A 24,501-nucleotide genomic window follows, 5' to 3' on the forward strand; every position below is an offset into this window, starting at 1 on the left:
GCTTCCTAACTGGCATTCAGCTTCCTGGTGAAGCCCGCGGCGATCTGAGGGTGACGTCGTAGTAAAAGCTGCCGATCGGACCGTCCTCTGTCATTAATTTCCCTCCGATACAAGTCAGCACAGGTGATCGCACACAGGTACGCAGCTGCAGGCGGAGGCCGGCCGCTCAGGGTCTCCTGCTGAGACGAACTGAAGAAAGAAACTCTGTCTGTGGTTCTTTATTAAAGGGAAGGGGCGGCGACCGCTCGGATTCCCAGAAATGGAAAGTGTTTTAGGTTTACATAAACAAATTATCGCCATCCTCACCTCAGTCGCTCGCTGGAAAATCTTTCTACTTTAAAAGTACAACATTAAACTCAAACATCAAACAAACTACTTCAGACAAACTACATTTGTGTGAATAAATTAGTAATTTATGAAGATTAATTAATTAGAATTCATTATTCTAATAGCAGAAAGTTTAATCACACGTTTTCACTCCTAATCTGATTATTTAAGAGACGTAACACAGTCCAAAGTTTTATTGTCGATTGTGCTTTTAGCTGCGTATTGTTACAGATTTCTAACTAATCTCACAAAACACTGTGAGCTAGTTTCATCCAGGATAACGTTTATCAGTGTGGCTGGGTTGCAGCTGGTTAGCTAACATTAGCTTCCCCAGCTAACGTGATATATGATGCTAACTTATGTGTTAGCCAGCAATAAATGATGTAGCGGTTCAAAGCTAACGATAGCTTTCTGCTAGTCGAGGGTGATGTGAGGGAGGGGCATCCAGCTAGCTAACTGTAGCTAAGCTAACTGGGGTTGTCTGGTTGTGTCTTGGTGTTGCGGTGTGGGTCCGGCGTTGCGGTGTGGGTCACGGCGTTGTGTGGGTCTTGGTGTTGCGGTGTGGGTCTGGTGTTGGGGGGTGTGGGTCCAGCGCGGTGTGGGTCTTGGTGTTGCGGTGTGGGTCTGGTGTTGGTGTGGGTCACCGGTGTGCGGTGTTGGTGTGGGTCACCGGTGTGGGTCCGGTGTTGGTGTGGGTCACCGGTGTGGGTCCGGTGTTGCGGTGTGGGTCCGGCGTTGTGGTGTGGGTCCTGGTGTTGCGGTGTGGGTCTGGTGTTGGTGTGGGTCACCGGTGTGGGTCCGGCGTTGCGGTGTGGGTCTGGTGTTGCGGTGTGGGTCCAGCGTTGCGGTGTGGGTCTTGGTGTTGCGGTGTGGGTCTTGGTGTTGCGGTGTGGGTCACGTTGCGGTGTGGGTCTTGGTGTTGCGGTGTGGGTCTGTTGCGGTGTGGTCCGGTTGCGTGTGGGTCCGGCGTTGGTGTGGGTCTGGTGTTGGCTGATGGGTGATTTATAAACAGTGAGCTAGTTAGTAGCATGGAGCTAACGGTCCTAATAAAGGATCACTGCAGATAGAAACATTTTTCTAAATATGATTGTCAGTTGTTTTACAGCGTTCAGTGTTTGTTGACCGACGCCCAGGACGGACCGTGTACGAGCTGTTTAACCACGTCGTTGATGAAACCTGCGTCTGTAAAGCACACTGCGCTCTGCTGCAGTCTGAAGGTGTTGAACAAAAGGTGGAGGTATGAGCCGGGTGGAGGCGGCTGCTATGTGTCATGGGAGAGGTGGTTTTTCTGGGTCTGTGTCTCTGACACTTGTTTCACAACACACACTAATTGCAGCTTTATGCAGATGTGGGAGGCGTTTTACCTCACGTTTGTTCTTCCCTTGCTGCCGGAGCTCCCCACAAACAAACAACGTCTCATTACGGCGTGCAGGCGGGTGAAAATGAAGCCTTAAACACTGTCATTTCTGAAGGTGAGCCGGCGTGTCGAAGGTGAGGTGAGCTTGGTGTTAATTATTACCGCCGGGTCTCATTACGGCTCGAGTTTGACGACATCGAGGAGGGAAGGAAGGAAGGAGGGTCAGCAGATAGGAAGCTGTCTGTTAACCAGTCAATGACTTATGTCCAATTGTGATATTAAAAATGCTTTATTATAAAGAATTATGAATTTTATTCACAGTAAGACTCCTACAATGATTTCTGATATTTAATGTGATGATAATATGGATTATTATTTTATTTCACACTGAACAACTACGACTACGTTTACATGCACAAAATATTCCAGTTTTTGCCGACGATATTCCTACATGAAAATGAATATTCCCGTTTACTGCTGGAGAGAGAGACAGCTTTGTCAAATCAAGCCATTATCCTGATAATGATAATGATGGATTCATCACAAATTCTGTGTGTTTTTTATCACGATACACAATATATAATATGTATAATATATATAATATAATATCGTCTCGTCTCTACTTTAAATACTTCAGTTTATAGAGTTCATTGGGAATTTTTCCTGATCTCAATCAGACTTTCTGAATCAGAAGTTATTTAATGATTGAACACTTTTAACTGTTTTTAAATTACTGAAGCAACTTGATCAAGAATTTTGTTTTTAAAAAAATAATAAATTTTTCTTAAAATTACCGATGCAATCAGTTTAAATCACTTTAATCTATTAATGTACCGGTTTAACAGTGTAGAGTTTAAGCTACAAGTAAGAATAATGTCAATTAAAATACTGGAGTAAAATAAAATGACACCATTACCGACATTAGTAAAACTAACAATACTAAAGTTTCTTCCACAAGCTTTACAGGAATGTTAGCTGGACTCACGTTAGCTGGGGAAGCTAACATTAGCCAACTAACATATCCACTTAGCAAGCAAGCTAAGGTTAGCCAGATCAGCTGGGGGAGGCTGGATGAAGATAACTGACTGTTAGTTGTTAACAATTCATCTGTGTTATCAGGCTAACTTTAGCTAAAAGCACAATATGAAAAGAGTGTGAGAGTGTGTGGCGTCAAAACCTCTGAAAAAAGCTAGAAATAAAAACTGAACTTATAAAGAGAACTTCAACAATAACATAGAGTATTGTCCCGTATAGATAACGAGTGTTAGCTCCGACATTAGCAGCAGATAAGGTGAGATATGAGCTCTCCCTGCAGACTGTCTGTGTGGTATGTGGAACAGCTCCTGGCTACCAGCCTCGCTCTCTTAATGAGCTCTAATCCTCCATCAAACACGCAAAACTGTCGATGCTGTAAACAAAGACGACAAAGCAGCAGCCCATCAGCTGTCAGTCAGTCACTGCCTCGGGTTGAGACGGCTGTTACCGCTCCAAACACAGCGCGCCGGGGCTGATGGGACATAAAGACATGGGGGTAAAGACTGAGACCAGGAATCTTCTTTTCTAAACTTTATTTAAAACGAGACGCAGGTTAATTCCTCCTTGAAAACACAATCAATCAAACACACAATAAATCTGCTTTATGGCGAGACGACACCGCGTTAAGGTTCGGTTCAGTTTAGGGGACCTTTGTTGTCGTGGTTACAATAATAAACACATGGTTAAGGTTTAAAACACTAAATGAATCGCAATTTCTCGTTTAAAGGACTGATCCTTTAAACGTACGTCCCCCTTTGCTCCCGTAAGAATTACCATGTCCACCAGGGGGCGCTGTCAGTTCAACGTGAGCCAGCTAAAAGCAATATCAGACAATATGTTCCACTAGCTTTGCAGTAATGTTAGCTTTGACTTTGGACTCTGTGTTGTGGACTCTGTGTTGGACTCTGTGTTGGACTCTGTGTTGGACTCTGTTGGACTCTGTGACTCTTGACTCTGTGTTGTACTCTGTGTTGTGACTCTGTGTTGGACTCTGTGTTGGACTCATGTGCACTCTGGGTGTGGACTCTGTCAGTTGGACTCTGTGTTGGCCAGCTTTGTGGAGTCAATATCGGACTCTGTGTTCGACTAGCTTTGTAGTAATGTTAGTTTGTCTGTGTTGGACTTTGACTTTGGACTCTGTGTTGTGGACTCTGTGTTGGACTCTGTGTTGTGACTCTGTGTTGGACTCTGTGTTGTGGACTCTGTGTTGTGGACTCTGTGTTGGACTCTGTGTTGTGGACTCTGTGTTGTGGACTCTGTGTTGGACTCTGTGTTGTGGACTCTGTGTTGTGGACTCTGTGTTGTGGACTCTGTGTTGTGGACTCTGTGTTGGACTCTGTGTTGTGGACTCTGTGTTGTGGACTCTGTGTTGTGGACTCTGTGTTGGACTCTGTGTTGGACTCTGTGTTGCCCACTGTTGACACTCGGGAGCATAAAGGTCACAACCTTTGACCCTCATCCTACATAGAGACACATAGAGATCAGTCCACAGACAGCAGAGGGACAAAGCTCCACTACAACCCGATCACTGATCAATAATCTGATTATTATAGAAACATTAAACGTTCCTGTAGAAGAATCAGTATTAAATCATTTAATAAACAGTTGCTGTCTATCTGCAGACTGCTGTCGGTGTTTATCTGCTGCTCTTCTCATTAACTTACTGTTGACGTTGCGTTTGCTATTAAGTGTAATTATCGTTATTAAATGTCATCCAGCGTCAGTGAGACGTCGTGTCTGAACCCGTCAACGCCGAATGATTTCGAGTTAAACTGATGAACTACTGTTTTATTTTCTGTTTCCAAACTTTTATTTTGCTTGCCGCCGACGCCTAAAAGACGGCGACTCAGCCGTTTTGCGGGGCAGGTGCTGGTTGCTGACAGATGAGTCGGGTCATTTGATTGTCGCTGTTACCGGCTGGAAACTGGCGTCCTGTGTGAGCAGCGTGATGGGCGGCTGTTTGTATTACAAACATTCATGTAATTGCTGTTTTTGTGTTTTTTCCCCTCCGACTGCTCACCTGTACGACAGGTTGGGTCACATTGGCCTGGAAGTGTGTGCAGAGACATGACATCATTGTGTGTGTGTGTTCAAACCTCCAACGTCTCGTTCTACACTTTCACCGTTTTTACGCAGGTTTAATTATGTATTTATTTTATTTCCTTCCTTATAACTGTTTCCTGAGCTGGAAATAAACCCGGCTGCCTCATTACAAGAAAACTAACAAACTTATAATTTCTTCACAATCTCAACCAAAAGCTTGTTTTTGTCGTAATCACCAGAAAATGATTCCCCTCCAGAGATCGCAAAAATAATGATTGTGCAATCTTGTTATGTGTGAATCATTAAATCATATTTCTGTGATCACAATAATCAAAATATATGAATATTTACACCTTCCAGCTCCTCAGAGGAGTTTACTTCCTCATTAATAATCCAACTGAGATAAAACAACAAAACAGATTATTTACTAATAAAGTTTTTGTTTATTAACACTGATAATTAAATTAAACAACAATAACTGTGCAGCACAAACCTTTAATACAGTATGGCCAAAAGTATGTGGACAGGTCTGTGTTGAGTCAGCGTGATATAGTGACATTTATTGGGTGGATAAGGTCATTAACACAAACATACATAATAATAATAATAATAATAATAATAATAATAAAAGGAGGTAATAGATGTAATTGAACTGCAGGTTGTTCCAATCAGACGGAGCTTTAATTTAAAGCCACGTCGACCCAAAACGTTTATTAAGAAGAAAACATTTTTAGATGTGTGACATTACAAAATACTTTAAATATACTTATTTTGTTTATTTATATTATTTATATTTGTCTCATTAACATTTATTATTTAATGAGTCTGATAGCGGTTCAGTGATCACATAGAATCCAGCTCTATCAGCATTAGTGAGGATCAATGATAATAAAAACATCCTGTCATACAAAACTTTATTAATGTTTTCAGGTCTTTCTCAAACTTTTCAGTTTTTCCTATTTGGGACAATAAAAAGTATTTAAACTGGTGCTGAGTAACGCCGCCTCTGGTGAGCATGGCCATAGACACCAGTCATTGGTATTTTTCAAGGGTAGATGATACATCTTTTGAAATAATTGTCTAAAAATAACTTTGCTTTGATGCTTTGATGCCCCAAAGCAAGTTCAGTTTCTGGACTGATTTGTATTTATAAAACCCTGCGTACAGCAATGCTGGGGAAGGACTCCCTAATTACAGCATCAGCAGCAGTTTGGGTTCAGTATTTTGCTCAAGAGCACTTCAACAGGAGGAGCCGGGGATCGAACCGCCAACCCTCTGATCAGGGTTTGGGTTGTGTGAGTTTTTCAGCACCGTCTTCACTCCCTGTATAAACCTGCCAGGAAGAGGAAAAACATTTAGATAATATTTATTATTTTAACCAGGAAAAAAGGTTTTAAAACTTATGAAACACTAGAAAAATAAGTTTCATTGTGTGTTGATGTGAATCCGACATTAAGAAAACCAATTATACTATTATAAAATACAACTATATTGAACTATAATAAAGCAGGTATTTAATATTTTACTGACTGACTTTTAATGTATTTTATTTTGGCAGAAATCGGCTTCCATAATAAAAGTCTGTGAAAACATGAATTTATTTATTTGTTTTTCAGCTCCCTGAACAGAAAAGTGCCCTCGACACGGAAATGAGCCATTAATCTAAATCAGAGTGCAGTCTGGAGCGCCACATTAACATCAAACTAAAATGTTATTTTCTCCATGATTACGTGTAATTATCAAATCATTGTTCAGCCGACTCGCAGCAGCTCTGATTCCTCAGCCGTCATTACACGTAATTATTATATATATATATATATATATATATATATATATATATATATATATATGTATAAATATATATATATATAATTAAAGCTCTCTGTGATTCAGAAAAAAACACACATTTTACTGCTCGAGCTCCACGGCTGGAAGCAGCCTATCATTTCCCCCTCGGAGCTCTTCTCAGCCAATCACAGCCGCCCGTCCAGGTGTCGGCGTGGGGTGGGGGGGTTGGGGGTGTGATCGCCTCCAGGCGCTGATTCAGGATCAGTTTACCCGTGGAGGCGTTCGACGCTGCTTCGTCCGAACCAGCTCTTCCAGTCTCGGCTAACTCAGCGCAGAAACCCATCATTAGCCCGTCATTGCGGTCGTAAATCAAACCTACCTGCTCTGTTGTCATGGCAACGTTAGAGGCTCGGCACTTTTTTAATTTTTTGCAGCTTCAGATTAGGGTGTGACATCTGAGCCAGCGAGCCCTTTGTGCTGCTGAGTTTCCAGAGAAAGTTGAAGGTGCTTTTTAGTGTTTTCTATGTAAATGAATCAGCAGCTTGTTTACGCGCCAACAGCTTTGGTGATTTGGTGATATGGCGAGCAGCGCCCGCCATATCCTGTGTGCGCCTCACACAGTCTGCAGCACATTAAGGGAGGAACATTAATCATCTGATAAACGAAGGAGTTTACCCGGCAGTTAGTGAGGTGGAGCAGTCTCATAAACGCCGTGTGATAACCGATAAATCAACGACTTTTACAGACGTTCCTTTTTCACATCGTTATTTTCTGGCGCTTGTTGCTACATGTGCTGAAAAGTCATTTCTCAGGAGGTTCCTGCGGTGGTAACATCCTGGTGGAGAGGATGAGGCATTCAGACAGGAAGTAGAACTCTTTGTTGGTGATGAGTCCTTTCAGGTGTTTAACGAGGTACTTGTGTTTTCTGAGCCGCAAGCTGAATTATATGCTACCATAAAAACTGACATTCTGATCAAAGTCAGGATAATCGACTGAATTAAATCACCCTGAATCTTATAAGGCCAGTTTAATTCAACTTATTCAATTCAATTTTATTTGTATAGCGCCAATTCATAACAGAAGTTATCTCAGGACACTTTTCAAATAGAGCAGGTCTAGACCGAACTCTTTATAACATTATTTACAGAGACCCAACAGTACCACCATGAGCAAGACCTTGGAGACAAGGGCAAGGAAACACTGCCTGTTAAAAGGCAGAAACCTAGGACAGATCCTCCGGCTCTAGGTGGGTGAGAGAGAGAGAGAGACAAAGAGAGAGAGAGAGAGGGGGCTACAACACAGCCGTTAGCTTAGCTACAGTGGGCAGTCTGTCACTGTGGTCTGTGTCGAGGCCATGCCCCCTAAAGTCACTGTCCTTTGCACACATCTCTGATGCTTTTTTAAAAATTTGCTGAGAGGGAGGAAGCTAGCAGAATTGAAGGGTGTATTTACAATTTAAAATATAAAAGTGTAAAGGTTTATTGGAGACTAAAACTGCACAGAAGTTTATTAAACTATGAGACTGAATTTTACAGCTCTGGAAAGTTACATCACACGGGACTGATTATATTTACACATATTTTATGTCCAGTGCACAGACGTCCAGAGAAGCGCAACCTTATTGGCCGTTGACATCTACAGCACTGACCTCTTCCCTGTGTCTACAGCATTAATCTCTGCCCTGTATCTACAGCACCAACCACTGTCCTGTATCTACAGCACTGACCTTTTTTCTGATCTGTAGCAATGACGTCTGTCCTGTTTCCGTCCTGACTTCTATAACTTATATTACTGTCAAATGGACTTAATCAAATCGTTATCAACTGTCTGTGAAAGACAATTCAATTATCTGACTTCACTAAAACAAATGAAATAAAGTTAATATTAATAATATAATTATCATTACTTTTACATGAATCAAATAGACAGTGCAGACCTCTGACCTGTATCTACAGCACTGACCTACATTATTTGGGCCAGATACACGAGTATAGGAGACCTACAGCACAAAGACATGTGATAAAAACACTTAAACAACAATTTTGACTTCACAGAGACTATAAACAAGATTAGTATAAAAAATATCTATAAAAATATGAATGTTGCATTTGAAGCAGTTGATTGCAGTTTGGGACCTAAACTTAAAAAGCTGTAAGCAGGTGTGTGTGTGTGTGTGTGTGTGTGTGTGTGTGTGTGTGTGTGTGCGTGCGTGAGTGTGTGTATGTGTGTGTGTGTGTGTGTGTGTGTGTTAAGATGGAGAGTGAATGGAGGAACTATGGCTGGAAATTCCCTTCTTCAAGCCCCGACATCGTCAGCTTGTCTCCTTTTAACACACCAAACTTTCCCTCAATCAGAGCCACTTTGATGAGTTATTGTCACGCATGTGTTCAGTCACTCACACATCAGCATGCAAATACTGGACCACATGTAAATACACAGAAACACGCCCATTAAATATATCATCTTCTTGTTATATGTAGATGAGCAGACATTTGTTTCAGAGGATCAATGTTAGGAATATATCAGATATTACATCAATACTGCCGCTGAGCTGCGGCTTTACAGCGGCAGCAGAGTGAGTGGATAACGACAGCCTCTGATGTTAATTGCTTTTATTTGCAGCAATTAAGTTGATTTGGTTGATTAGGGGTTTGATAACGAGCGGCTGGGCTCATTTGTCTCGTTTGGATAAATACTTTCATTAACATTATAAAGCTGCTCAGCCCCTGTGATTCAGCACACACAGAGGTGACGGATGATTGATGCTAATTGTAGCACTCGACTGATTGGAGGGCTTCAGCCTCAACAAGTGTGAAACAAACTTCAGCCGACAAAAGACGGAAAGCTTCAGGATGAGACTCAAATGTTTAAATTATTGTGTTTGCCAAGATCGCTCAACAAATCTACTTTCTATTGTGGAGAAGTGTCTGACAGCATTATGGAAAAGATCCCTACAGAGATAGACCTTTAGTTTAACCACGCCTTTAACAGCCGTAATATCACTATCACTATCCACCAGACTACTGAGACAGAAACACTCATTTTACCTTCAGATCATTGTAACTTAAATTAAAAGCATCTCTGTTAGTGTTTCCAACAATCACCAACTCTGGTTTGGTGGAAATAAATCCTTAATTCACCGACGTAGATGATAAAAACAGCAGTTTCAATCGGAGCAGACCGGCTATGGAAACAAACCACAGAGAGGCTGCGATACAACACAGGCAGAGGGAGAGAGACACCATGTGACTCTGTGTCTGTATATAGAGAATATAATGTTTAATATCTCATATAAAACCTTTAATATTGATCATCAGTAATAAAAATGGGTGCAACAACTGATGGTTTTATCTTTTGTGTTTAATCATAAGCTGATATTTGGAAGACAAAGTTCTTATTCTTCACCCCACTGGTTCAGTTGTTTTCTCCTACCAGTAAAAAATTGATGATTGATTGATTCAGAGGTCTGGAAGCAGACTACTGATGTATATCACCCTTCACTGCAGCTTTACAGTGTGCAGCAGTGTGCTCAGAGACGCCCACAGTTCATCCACCCAGAGACCTACAGCTTTGTGTTGAGACAGCCGTAGGACCTCTGAATCACTGCACACATATCAGATTATTTTAAATGTAAATTCAGTGTTTCCTTATTAACAACCTGCAGAGGTGAGGAGATAAAAACAAACGCTGAGAAACAACTGACGGCATCTGAAATATGACGCATCACCTAAATCAGATGATGGTTGCCATACAAGGCTTCCTGTCACCAGAAGGTGGCGCTGTGACTGACGTGAAGTTTGGGGCTCGATTGGAGAGTTAGAGGTTCCTGTTTCATGGCGGAACGTCGATTTTCTATACCACGGACACACTGTTAGACGAAACCTCCAGATTTTGATGAATCTTAACGTCGTTTGAGCCGATCGACCAAACTGGAAGTCGATCCGATCAATTCTTTGTTAAAGTACAGCGCCTGAAAATCACCAAACATTACCATTCAATTCAAAATGGCTGACGATCCGTTGGGTTTGGGATTTTGCAGTTAAGGGGGGCTGTCTATGCGTCAGACACATATGACCTGTAAATGTTCACCACCAGCGAGTTTTTGTGCTGCGTTTATTGAGTTTCCGAGCTCGTTGCAGAAGAATAATTCCTTCAGTTTCAATTTTGCTTTAGTGACGGGGGCTTGGGGCTTTTTATATCTTTATTCGATGGCGCAACTGAAGATAGTTTCAGCTTTCCAGTTCGGATGCATCAGCAGCTGTCGCAGGTTTAAATAACCTCGATCAGATGAATCAGATGAATATTATTTCTGACTATTTAACTGTAGAAAATGTGCGACACTACGACATGAAAGTATCTTCCAGCCAGCTTTATTGTCACTCTTTGACCACAAAAACTCTGAAAGTCGCCCTGAAACCCTTAAAAGTTCTTGTTTTAGGTTCAGTGAGATCAACAGAGACAGAAGAGCGTCTCTCATCCTTTCAGGTGGATTCCCTGGAAAAACCATTCACATTAAATCAGACAGTCTTTTGTTTTTAAAGCCGTCTGCGTCCGCTGGTTTGATAATTGAATCTAATAACCACCAATAACCGCCGCGGTTCACCTGCACTCACCCGTCAGTGTCGGTGGGGTTTTAAACAGTCGGTTCACTCTGAGGAGATAAAAAGAAGTGATAATTTGTTTCTGTCAGTCGTGCACCTACATGCCTCCCACCATCTGTTATTTCATTTCAGCCTCTCATTGTGAATATTGAAACATTTCCATGGCAACACCACCAACATACAGGCAGGTAGCAGCGACTGGAGGGGGAGGACGCAGCTTTATGATATCTCCATCACACTCACAGTCGGTCTGCAGGGAGCACGACCAGCTTATTCTACTGGAACTGATTTTATTCTCATTTCATACCTGGTTTTCTACGTCGTGGTGTTGATGGTTTTCCTGTGACTCGGGGGGGGGGCAGCAGAAGTGTTGCTGTGGTGGATAAAACGTGATGAAGTGTTGATCTTCCAGTGGATAAAACAAGATGAAGTGTCCCTATAAGTTGCCCTTCCAGTGGAGAAAATACTGTAGAATACTTTAATCTTTTATCTGAGTCACATAATACAGCAATTTTTATCTTAACCAGTGTTTCGAACCTGTTTCTCCATAAATACATCACGACTTTCTGCACGCTGGTGCCCTTATTATTGTTTTTGCCCCTCAGAGAGTCTGAATCTGTAATATGTATACACACATCTATACACATTTACTCCTGTGGTATTCTTTTATTTAGTGATTGGAATTCAAACATGATCTATCTTCGGTAATATGAAATATTAAAGCACTTTATCTGCTACAGCGTCTTTGGTTTATCACACTCAGTAAAGTTAACTGTAACACAAACTCGTTTATTGTTCGTAAACTGCTCGATGAACCTTTCAGACCTTTTATAACGGGGTCAGATTCAGGCTGCTGGGATGCATTTGTGGTCTGTGTCTGTGTTTTATTATACTGAGAGATGTTTCTAATATTTAATAAAACATGTAAGAAACTCTGTTTTTGTATATGTTGGATGAATCGTACCGACTGCAGACCCCTGAGGGTTTTCAATAACCTCATATTGTTGTTTTCTGCTTTAATGTATTGGACTGTTTGAGTTCATTTGTGCTGCGGCTCCTAATTTAAACTGTCCTAAAATGATAATAATAATCAGTTTTTATAACATTAGGAATAAGTTTGTTTCAGCTCACAGTGAATTATTAATGTTTGTCCTGTTGATCATGAGACTGTAAACCTTCAATAAACCGTGTGAATCATGTTTCCTGTCAGCTCGTATATTCTTCATCTTTACAATCCATCTATAAATTCATCCTCCTGATATTCCTCAGCGTCCTGAAGAAAGATCCCTCCTGTGTGCACGGCGCTGAGTCTGCAGCACCCAATAAATCTGCCATTAGTTCATAAAATGTTTAAACTTATTTCTCCTTTCTTACTGAGATTAACAGGTATGCTGGTATTTATGGCAATAAACAGTTTTATCTTCTAAAAAGGTTTAAAATGTATAAATAATAATAATCTAGTTAATAACTATTATATATAAATGATCCTGATTCAAACTGAAATGAATTTAATGTGTCTGTGTCTCATTGTGTCAGTCATCAAGTAACTGACTTTTCCTCATAATCTGGACCTTTGATGTCATAATCTATTTTTTATATCATAATAATATATAATATATGTATAATATTATAACTATTACAATGGCTGCTACTATATGAATATTGTTCCTGTAATATTCCCATTTTTCTCTCTAAAGACAGTTTTAAAGCTGAAAGTTTCCTGAACAAATAAACTTCAACATGAATGGATGAAATATTTCTGTCTGCTGGATAAAAAACAGTCATATTCAAAGTGTTTTGACAGATATTTCAATATAACTTATTTTAATAAATATTAAAATGATTATGATGTGACATCAGTTGGGTCGTGTTTTTATATCTGTAGAATAAATGTTTGTATTCAACAGCCTGCAGAGCTTCATTTATTACTTTATTAGTTTATTAATTCACTTTAGCTTTAATGTTTTTCAGAGATTATAAATGATAACTTCAGACTCCTCCTGTTTTTAATGTATTATAACTTATAACTGTTTGTTTTAATAAATTCTGCTGCAAACATCAGAAAGTTTAATAAAATCTAATTCGGGGTTGAACTCGTTTTTCTAAAAAAGTTTTGATAGTTTTAACGAACTGAAACGAGTTTTTGTTTAATTATTTATTTCAAACTGCCGTTGACTCAGAGAGAATTAGAGTTTAACAGGAAGATTAATTATTTCCTCTGAATCTGCAAACAGTCCGTCAGTATGAGCTTTAGATATATATATATCTATAGATATACAAAACTGTCTCCCGCAGAGAGGCCGGAGCTCCCGGAGCAGCAGCTGCGGGCAGAGGCCTCAGTCCACGGCTGCAGGAGGACCGGAGGACCGGGACTGAGCCGCCGCTGCAGCCGAGGATCAGCTTCGACCTGCGGGGGGAATCTCAAGGTGTGACGGCCCTCTGTGCTTCTGCTCTAATATTTCTATGAACATGTTTCTGTTCTTCCTTCAGGACAAACTGCGACTCATTACAGTGTTCTTTAAAAACTCTGAGTTATATTTATTTATTTAACTGCACTCTGTCTGTAGGCGGTTATTACTGTAGGATCATAATAATTATAATAATAATAATAATAATAATAATAATAATACAAACTCTGTTACACTAAAAACGAAAAATAAAAAAATCTTTCTTTTAAAATTCAAACTGTATTAAATCGAAATTAAACTGTAATTTTTTCTTTTAGAACAAAATATTCTGCCAATTATAAAACTTTGTTTTTTAAAGGACTCACATCACATTTCAGTGTTTCTGTTTTCTGTTCTTATAAAGCAAAATCAGTTTTAATTATACAAACACAAATTAAAACATAAGACACCTGATTGTGAGTTTAAGTTTAAAAAATAACATAATTAAACTTATAAAAGAGGAAAACCGACGGATGTATTTCTTAAATTATAAAATAAAAGAGGAAGGAACAGCTGCAGACGATCTGGTTCTGGTTCTTCTTCACATCAGCAGATTTAAACCAAACGTTTGATTTCATTTCATTTTATTTATATTTTTTCCAAATCTGAACACAGGAAGTACAAAGCTTCTGTCCCGTGTCTCCTTCCTGAAAGGAGGCGAGTTGTACAGTTAGTGCATTCGATCCTAAAACGATGAAAAAATAGATCTGACTAAGAAGAAGAAGAAGAAGTGCTACATAAGGAGATGATGAGGTAAATCTGTCCGGGAAGCAGAAAACAAACAGATGAACGGATGCAGTGAAAGAAACAAACAAACAAACAAACAAACAAACAAACAAACAGTCCACACGTTATTATTATTATTATCATTATATACACATCAGATGCATAGAATACTTTTTTTCAAATCCATTTTTTTACATAAATACCTACATTTTGTTTCCAAAAAGACAAAAAAAAAACAAACAACCAGCAGAGTGAAAACTGCTGCGGGTTCAGCTGCTCTGCCGCAGTGCCGCTGAGCAAGGCGGTGAAAAACAACCCTAATATACAGGAGCTGTTATTTCATATGGACTCAAACCAACAATGTCTTGTGTGTGTGTGTGTCCTCGGTGACGTGTTCCTTCATTACCACGAACACACACACTGCCCCGAATACGCACTAGAGCACCAAATGTGGATCAATCCGCCGCTGAAAATAGTCCCCAAACGAATCGGCTCTGAGCTGAGCGACAGATGAACACCTTGTTGGTTTGAGTTAATGAGATTATTATTATTATTATTATTAAACAGCTGTTTTCCATTCGGGGCAGAAAGAAGATCTCAGGTTCCTCCAGCAGGAAGAGTTTCACTTTAAATCTATAAACTCTTAAATATCATCAGTTTGTGATGTTCCACATTGACTCGTTCTTTTCCTACACTTCCCAGAATGCTTTTCAAATGAAGCCCGAGAACAGCAGTGATAAACTATTTATTCTGTGAACGACGTTAAAGTCAAATGAATATAAAACGCTAACAGCGTCCATGTAGCCACAGTTCAAGATTAAATATAAACTATAATTCCCATGATGCTTTGCCAGGATGCTATCGGCTAAATGAGTTAAAACTTGTGTTCAGATTCAACTGTCCTAAGCCCCGCCCCTTTTCACTCTGTGCTCCAATCACAGTTCAGAACCTCGGTCAACTTCCTCCTTTCCTGTACTTAGATATGCTACATGCTAAGCTAATCTGCTCTGTAGCAAAACACGAGCTAGCCCATCAAAATGAATTGCTAGCCAGCTAGCTACACGCGATAGCTAACGATTGATAGACAATTCAACATAGATTAGCCTAGCATGTAGCATCTCTAAGTACAGGAAAGGAGGAAGTTGGCCGAGGTTCAGAACATGAGTCGGTCACTAACGGGACAGTTTGTTAACGAGCAGCTTCATAACCTGTTTTAGCTTCGACAGTAACTCTAAGATAAGATCTTTCAGACGTCTGTTAAAGTTCAATCGATACGCTCAATGGTGTATGTGTGTGTTTGCATTCACAGTCTGATTCCTTTACAGTAACTGAAACGCTGCTGTGATCACAGGAATCCAAACCAAACTGTGTTCGATTGTCTGATCATTCTCAGCTCAGAGTTAAAGCTGCGTGTTTGGTGTCAACGTTAAACTCAAATGTTTGTTTCTGAGTTTAAAACCTGATTTATCTGATTAATTTCACTCTGATGACTCCAGAAAGAAACTGTTTGACAGAATCTGTTCACTGAAAGTCTCAACAGTCTCGTACAAAGAGCCGCTGAAATCCCCTGAAATGTTAATGGAGTCTGGAATGTAAAGAACATCACAGCCGGATGCTTTAAGGAGAAAGTTTCTGTTTCTCTCTGCTGGAGGAACCTTATTTTCTGTCTTTCAGACATGTTGTTGAGTCGGGCAGATTTCCTGCGAGCCGCCCGCCGTCTGTCGCCAACAGACGCTCGCAAACCTTCAGCAGAGCAGCTTCTCGCTTTAAACCGTCTCTTTTTTCAGGACGCTGGTTTCGTTTGGCACCAAAATCCACCATCTTTAACCGTTCAGTCAACAGCTGTGACCACGTTCGGACTCCTGTTCGTTAGATTCTTGGTTTTTTTTTTCCTCTCTGAAGCGTCGAATCTCGCCGTCAGTCCAACTCCGACAGGAAGTGACAGTTTCTTTAAGCTCCTCCCTCGTAGCTGTTTATTATCTCCGACAGGTCAACAGGTGAGTTTCCTGCTGTTTGCATGAGCGGCCGATGCCTTCAGGGACATCCATCAGTCCTCGGAAAGGTGAGCTCTGTGTGTGTGTGTGTGTGTCAGTGTGTGTAAATCTCTGCAGCAACAGAAGATTCAGATTAGAATAAATATCCAATAAAATGTTGAGTTTTGTTCTTAGAAGTTCATATTTTTAGCAACAGGAACCAAACTAAAGAAACCTGAGCCGTAAAGGAAGACCAGAGGAAGATTTCTGTGTTTTGGCAGATTGATGCGACCACTTAGAGGAACCTGCCGAATAATTAAAGTTCTGCCTGAACATGAAAACACCTCCACCTGACTCTGTCTGCATCATGTTACTCGTTTTAAGTGAGTCACAAGTTTTATTTTCAATCTGAGTGAATCGTGTTGAAATCAGAGAAGACGAAATGCCGGCGCTTCGTCATTAACCAGACAATCTGTCGGCAAGCGGCTTAACAAATGAGTTTGAGCTTGAACGCACCGTCATCACACAAAGTTCCAACATCATACTTTTATTTTGAAATGTAGGCAGAAAGGCAGCCATATTCGATTAATGAATTAGACTAAATGTACCACAAAGAGTTTTTATGGTTATAAACAGAATAAATTTAATACTGAAGCCTCTTAATGAGCGACATACACAGATAATATATTTTATATTTCTAAATATTAATTATTAATGTGTGGAGGTAGAAGCACTACCGCTTTTATCCACAGGGGCCGCCGCTTTCAGTAAGTAAACTACTTACAAACTTTAAGTCTTTAAAGTATTTTCTGTTGTTTTTGGGCCGACTGCTGCAACATTTAATGAATCTGAAGGCTCTAAAATCTTTATTACGGCTCATATTTCTTTTCTTTTCACTGCGTCACATCTAAAGTTGCTTCATGGTGCGTTCAATGTCTGCCTCTTGTGCACTTTTGTTTTCCTTTGGATGGTGCGTTCAGGGGATTCAGCGCTCTTCCTCCTCCACAGTCACATTTTAATCTTTTTATTTATCATTTATTATTATTTATTTACAGCAGATATTTGCTGTTTTTAATATCAAAGATTTCCTGCAAAATTTTGTTGTGTTTTTCCACCAAATTATCTCTGGTTCTTGAACCGGTCCTGGAACCATTGAAATCCAGGTTAACCTGCTGTTTTTTGGTTCCAGGTGAGAACCAGTTTGTTTTGGTCGTCATTAGCCACATTAGCTCATCCTGTTCACATACGGAAGCCCTGAAAGGCAAGTGAAATGTTTTAAACTTTTAACTTTTTCTAAGTTTAAAATATTTGAAAATTTTACTTTTTAAGTTTCAATTTTCAACCTCTGAAAGCCCTGAAAGATGATCATGATCATTTATCTAAGTTAAACAAAAAAGATTATCACCTCAAAAGGGTGAATTCTTTTCACTCCAAAATATTTTTCAACCTATTGAACATTTTTGTAAATGTGTTTTTTTCCAGATCCCTGTGCACCTGAACACACCTTTAAAGTTATTTAGATGCTGACAGTGAGACTGTGTGTGTGTGTGTGTGTGTGTGTGTGTGTGTGTGTGTGTGTGTGTGTGTGCGTGCTGCAGTCTAGTCGTCGCTGATGACGTCCACGTCCTCTCCTCCCGGCTGCTGTGTGGCGGCTCTCCAGCGGTTCACGTGCTGGCTGCCCTTCCTCTTCTGCTGAGCTTCAGGAGACTCTTCCTCCAACTTCTGACGCTTGTGCTTCGTCCTGCGGTTCTGAAACCACACCTTCACCTGCGCAGACAGACAGACAGACAGACAGACAGACAGACGTGTTAGTACAGGTTTAATACAACAGGTACTGTGAGACACCTTCCTCCTCCTCTGCACTGAACAATAAGAGTTTCCCTTTAAATAATCAATCTATAATTATTGTGCCTTAAAAAGCACAATACTTCTCTTCCCCATACTTATAATATTTTTTTCTTCCGTACGTTTTGGCTCCCTCCCGCAGTTTTGGTGCACGTACACAAAAAGGTATCAAACGTGCGGCTCGGTGAGGACATTAGTGCTCTGACTTTTCTAAGCTTCGCCAAACAGTTTGCCGGTAAATCGCCAAAACCGGTCCAAAAAATGAATGGGTGTGTATTGCAGAATGTTCACAGCCAGAGTGCGGACATCATCGCAGAGTGTGGGGAGAGAGAAAATATAAAAATACATTTGTAAACTGCTCCAAGACCACAAATGTCACTCTATAGAAATAATTTATAGATAGAAACGTAGGTAAATCCGTTGGGGTCGCAGTGATACTACTGCTGAAGCTGTCAGACAAATTGTTTTGGCGGGAGACGCACTGATGCGCCAGCAACTCCCTCTCACGGCCCCATCTACTCCCATGTTAAAATGTAGAGGAGAAATGTTTAAAGGAGCTCGTTGAACCTCTTCTCTCTCAATCTCCCCAGGTCACATTTTTTAACTTTAGCCACTGAAACTCGGCAGTGCTATAGTCAACAAGATGACGACGCTCACGGACTTTTCGGTTTTCATTTTGGTCGTTCCTGGCCATGGGTTCTGAGGGGATTCATTTTAAATGTTTCTGTCTCTCTCAAGAGTCTCAAGTGCTGTGGTCTCCCCTGGTTGCCACGACAACCAAAGCCTGCCTCACACACACACACACACACACACACACACACACACACACACACACACACACACACACACAGCTAGCTACAGAGAATGACATGACATTAATAATCTAGCGCTAGCTGGCTAGCTAAAGATAATTAGCAGGCGGCTAACAAACAAACAATTTAAAGCTGAATGATTTTAATATTAACACAAAATAAATACAATACACTTTAAATATTTTACCCTACTATGAGCTGTTCCTTAATTTACATTAGAACTCCTTCAGGAGCATAATACAATTAAACACATTAACCAAAGCTAGCACTTAGCTAGCGATTAGCAGTTAGCTAAGTGCTAGCTTTGGTTAATGTGTTTATGTGTGCTAGCTCTAGCTAGCTAGCTAAAGAGAATTAGAAGGCTAATTAATTAAAATGCTTTGCTAGCTAGAGAGGATAAGCTACTAATGTGCTAATTAAACGTCACAAAAGACACTGAAATTAATTAATTAACCATCTATTTCAACTTGTTACACATCACACAAGTAATACAGATTTAGTAATAAAACATGAAGTTAGATTTATTTTGACACTCAGACTGTAACTGCACTATTGCTTTCGGGCTGAGGGTGGTATTTCAAAATAAAAGTCTACAACATTCATTGTATGTTAACAGGTAGGGGGTCTGGTGGACACTTCTAAAAGTTTAAAAAACCTACACAGCCTATGACTGCACATTACCAATAGTTTTCTTTCTTAATTATGTATTATTTATTAATATAAATATTGTTATTCATGTTATTTATATTATTATTATTATCTATTATTATTATTATTATTATTATTATTATTATTATTGTTATAACTACATACTTATTATTCCCATCATTGTGGTTATTACTTATTTAGTTACTTTACCTATTTTAATTAAACCATGACGCTTCCTGCATAATCCCAGGACAATATTATGCCAAACTCCATTTAAGAAATACCATATATTAACAATTATTTGCGCTTACATAAAAGCACATAACTGTAGAAACACAAGAAAAAAACTCATCATATCTCAACAGTCTTCTGGTCAATTCAGAATCAATATAATACATAAATACCAACTTTTGGCCGACTTTGTCACATCAACTCGTTACCAGCCTCACTATTTCAGTGGGAGAAGATCGTGGGAATAGATGGAAAAAACAAGATTTGTCATTAAAATACGTGGTTGTTAGTGGATCATGTGTACGCCGAATTAAACACGGGTGTCTCCCCTCATTGTACTGTAAACTACTCGGCAGTGTCAGTAATGTATGGGCCAGTGTCACGGGCCAGAGCAAGGCACAATCAAAAGTTCTTTAAGAATTTTCTAGTTAATAATACAGCCTATATGAGAGAGTAACTAAGTACAGTTACTGAAGTACAGTTTTTATGTGTTTATATTTTCATTTTTCTTTTCACTCATTTATCATAAAGTCAGAGTGTAAATTATTTAATAACACAAAATATAAACTTCATGATGTAATATTAGCAATTAATTAATTTACCAGATCCATAATTATAATCCAATAATCCATAATGAGTACCTTTAATTTGAATACTTTAACTATAGTTTGATGCTGATATATTTATAAGTATTTTGAATGCAGGACTTTTACTGAGGACTTCCTGTTCCTGTGTAAATCCCTCTACCTCCTCTCTAACTACTTTAAATTCAAATAAAAACAAATCCGTATTAATTTGAATCTACTACAATTACTCCATCACCTCATCACCTTCCTCTACTATGACAAGCACATTACTGACACTATTACAGTTACTACACACAGGGAGTAGAAACACTGATATAATTATACCGTATAATTAAAAACTGGTATAATTCACATCATCTGTTTTCTTGATTATGAATTTCACTTTTTCATTTATAGATTAAACTGTTTTGATGCTTCAGTAGAGACACAAGCAGAAAGATGTATTAAAGTACGTTTGCAAGTATTTTATTAGTATATTTATGCTATTATTTAATATTATTTTACTCATTCACTACCACTATCAGCTCTATCAGTCTCTACTACTGCAGTATTTCTCCTCCTCTGACAGTAATAATGACTGTACGAGCGTCACAGTGATTTAAGATCTTCCTGCTGGTAAAACATGACTCTGACATGCGGAGTGGTTCAAACACGTCCAGCTGAGTCCCGACTGAGAGCTCGAGTTGCACAATCTGTCAGCGTGAACTGATCTTAAATCAGTCTGACAGGATCCAGATCGACTGCTCGTCGCTGCCAACGGCCCCGAGGAGACACTTTAAGATCAGACTGTGTGTGACGGACAGTTTAATCTGTGCGAGGAGGTGATTTCCCGTTGGATTCCTTCCACAAATTAAACTCAAGACTTTGTTATTTTGTCAGAATTTAAGTGTTTTTATCTCTTCTGTTTCTGTCCGTCTCCTCCAGTGTCTGTCCAACAGGGACAGGAAGTCCTGGTTCAGGTGTCTTCAGGTGTTCTTAACGGTATTTTAGAGATTCCTGATAATCAATCAAACGCTTTCTCTCTACGGTACAAAGAACTACTTTATAGCTACGTTAGCGAGCTAGCATATTGCTCTGTAGCTAGGTAATCTACATCAATTGTTAGCTAGCTAGTCTGAAAGCTAATGTTAGCAAAATGCAACCGAACTAACGATTGATATAAATCAGCTAACAGCTAATGTTTCCCTCCTTTAAATGAGGGACAAGCGAGCTCATTATTATCCGTGCTCTGACCGGGCGGGGCTTAACGTGGAAGTGGGCGGGGCTAACATAGAAGTTGTTAATTTAAGCCTGAAATTGATACGGATTGATCTTTATTGATCTGTTGAAAGGAATCGATCTTCAGAGCAATGCTTTTGATCACCAGAGGAAGAGAACTACTGACAATCAACTCTCGCAAAAATCCTCATTTGCAAGTAAAAGTTCTGCATTCAAAACCTTTCTTCACTAAAACTACACAAAAGTGCTCATTATGCAAAATGTCTAATGTCATTAAAGTCTTTTAAACTTTACATTCATTAAGGACTTTACTTTGACTATTCAGTATTTTGAATCGTGAATGTTTTTACGAGCCGTCTGTTTTTGGATGGAAGCCGTGAGTCTTTTTACTGGATCATTATCGTCAATAAACGCGCAGTGACTGCAGAGGCTGTAACGCTGATTAATAGCTGCTGATTGATGCCCGCTGTCTCTCTTCCTGTCCTCGGTTGTGAAACCAGCTCATCGTGGATGATTCACCGCGTTTCACTGGCGTCAGGCCACGTATCGCCGTGGCGACCTGATGACAAACACTGTCAATCACTCCTGAGAAAACGGGGAGGGCGGGAACGCCGCGGATCTGACTAACTGTTCACTCACTACACCTCCCCCACAACCCCCAACCCGAGTCCTGGGATCTGGATCAACGCCAGCTGACCTCAGATCAGACCTGAACTCATCATACAGACATTCACTCACTCATTCATTTATATTTTCTGTTCACTTTTATTGATCTTTGATACATTTGATAAAATTCAGGTTTGATGATAATAAAAACATTGCCCATCTTCTTCCCATCATGCACTGCTGCCCCTCAGTTTCCCATCATGCCTACCTGCGTCTCGGTCAGACACAACCCGCTGGCCAGCTGCTTCCTCTCGGCTCCGACCACGTAGTGATTCTTCTCGAAGGCTCGCTCCAGTCGCAGCAGCTGAGACGGTGAGAACGCCGTCCGGATCCGTTTGGGTTTCCTGGAGAACGGACCGTGAAGCAGCAGGTTCTCCGGACTGCTGTCCTCCCCTGAACACAACAAACAAACAAACAAACAAACAAACAACACGATGATTAAAACCTGCAGTCAGACAGAAACACGTCTGGAACCAAGTGAAACAGGAACATGAACAGAACACAAAAACTGTTGAATGATCTTTAAATTACAGATTCAACTGAACATTTAAGACGTTTTATAAAAACAAATTCAGCTGCTCAGTCAGTGAATATGACGCTGTAGGTTTTCCCTCCGGTGCTTGCCGTCAAAGTCAGGTGATGTCGTATAAAGCGCGAGAAAGTCTTCATGTGGTGCCCCGTGTGAGGCCGACAACACTGCTTTATGTATTTATAGTGTATTTTTATTGGCTTTTATTTCCCTTTGTTGTACATTGCCAGTGTAAAGCACTTTGGGACTTATGTCTGTAAAAAGCATTCATTCAATACATTTTACAAAATACATTTTATAACCTTTAATAACCTTTGACCAACTGCTGAAGATAAGGAGGAAAAAGGGTGATAGAGAGAGAGAGGATGACACACAGCAAAGGGCTGCAGGTCAAAGTCAAACTCTGCAGGAAGGACTCAGCGGATGAGCTACCGGGTGATCTACCGGGTGAGCTACCGGGAGAGCTACCGGATGAACTACCGGGTGAGCTACCGGGGGAGCTACCGGCTGCCCCAAGATAGGCAAGATTTGATTGGCTATGTGTAAATAAGGTCTGAATCTGGATAATAAAACCATCATGAAAACAATGTAAATATAAATATAAATTATGATTTTTGAGTATCTGATTAGTTCTGTGATTTACAGACAGAAATATAACTGGTTTCAATCTTTGTCCTTAAGATATCTATTTTCATCTATCTATCATTAATAAACTGACTCAGTGACGCATATTTTATGGATATTTCAGGAGTGTGTGTGTGTGTGTGTGTGTGTGTGTGTGTGTGTGTGTGTGTGTGTGTGTGTGTGTGTGTGTGTGTGTGTGTGTGTGTGTTTGCTCTGGGATTCTCAGGTAAATCTGATCAAACACCAGCAGCAGATATTTGCATTTGGATCTGCAGTCAAACAGTCTGAGTCAGCGTTTCATCGCCGCTGCTGCCGCCACAGCATGATGTCATCAAACACACTTTACACACTCGTCACAGAAACAGAAACATTATTTATATTTGTATATATGTCATTAATGTAAATTATCTGCTTTTATATTTAGTTTTTATATCATAAACATATCTGGAATCATGTTTATTATAAAAGACATAAATAATAAATACGGAGGAAATAATAATAATAACCAAAATCAAACTGTATATATATATATATATATATATATATATATATATATATATATATGATAATATTAATCATTTAGTGCCACAATAATAACTGCAGACAATGAAGATGAATTAAAAATGATAAATAATCAGAGTTTTATTCTGGTTTTATTAATTAACATCTAATCAAACGTGCGACTGAAGGTTATCACAGCTGTAAACACTCAACTACTTAATTATAAATAATTATATCTCATAACTTTAAAGGTTCACATTCAAGTCTCATAAACTTTATCATCTAAAATCCTGCGATTTTACGTCAAAATAAAAGAGCTTTTATTCTGAAATCTGACAGGAAATGTTTCACTTTGAGCAGTTTGATGAATTAAAACAGACTTTATTGATCCTCTCTGTTCAGGTGTTATTGGCTTGAGTATCAGATATTTATATATATTATATTTACAGTCGAATTATTAAACAGATTTTTGATTATTTATTAATATTTTGAGTCACTCAAACATTTGTTGAATTCTTAAATGTTCATATTGTTGCTTTTGTT

At 39.6% G+C, this 24,501-nt stretch overlaps 1 protein-coding gene and 2 long non-coding RNA genes across 3 annotated transcripts in view; 1 reads left to right on the forward strand and 2 right to left on the reverse strand.

Annotated features, from left to right (window-relative positions):
- Positions 1 to 7,587: 7,587 nt before the first annotated feature.
- The window catches only part of LOC127374740 (uncharacterized), a 39,710-nt gene continuing 22,796 nt past the window's right edge, over positions 7,588 to 24,501 (reverse strand). Inside the window, exon 2 of the long non-coding RNA XR_007887254.1 lies at positions 7,588 to 7,772. This is a non-coding gene — a long non-coding RNA (uncharacterized LOC127374740). The remainder of the gene's footprint in view (positions 7,773 to 24,501) is intronic.
- Positions 7,671 to 24,501, forward strand: part of LOC127374707 (uncharacterized) — a 40,584-nt gene continuing 23,753 nt past the window's right edge. Inside the window, exon 1 of the long non-coding RNA XR_007887218.1 lies at positions 7,671 to 7,796. This is a non-coding gene — a long non-coding RNA (uncharacterized LOC127374707). The remainder of the gene's footprint in view (positions 7,797 to 24,501) is intronic.
- Positions 14,166 to 24,501, reverse strand: part of emx3 (empty spiracles homeobox 3) — a 19,452-nt gene continuing 9,116 nt past the window's right edge. The window contains 2 exon segments of the mRNA XM_051420164.1: positions 14,166 to 18,064; positions 22,513 to 22,697. Of these exon segments, the coding sequence (XP_051276124.1) occupies positions 17,897 to 18,064; positions 22,513 to 22,697 (353 nt within the window). The 3' untranslated portion in view covers positions 14,166 to 17,896.

The sequence above is a fragment of the Dicentrarchus labrax genome, unplaced genomic scaffold (assembly GCF_905237075.1).
Source record: "Dicentrarchus labrax unplaced genomic scaffold, dlabrax2021, whole genome shotgun sequence".
Taxonomy (NCBI): Eukaryota; Metazoa; Chordata; class Actinopteri; family Moronidae; genus Dicentrarchus; species Dicentrarchus labrax.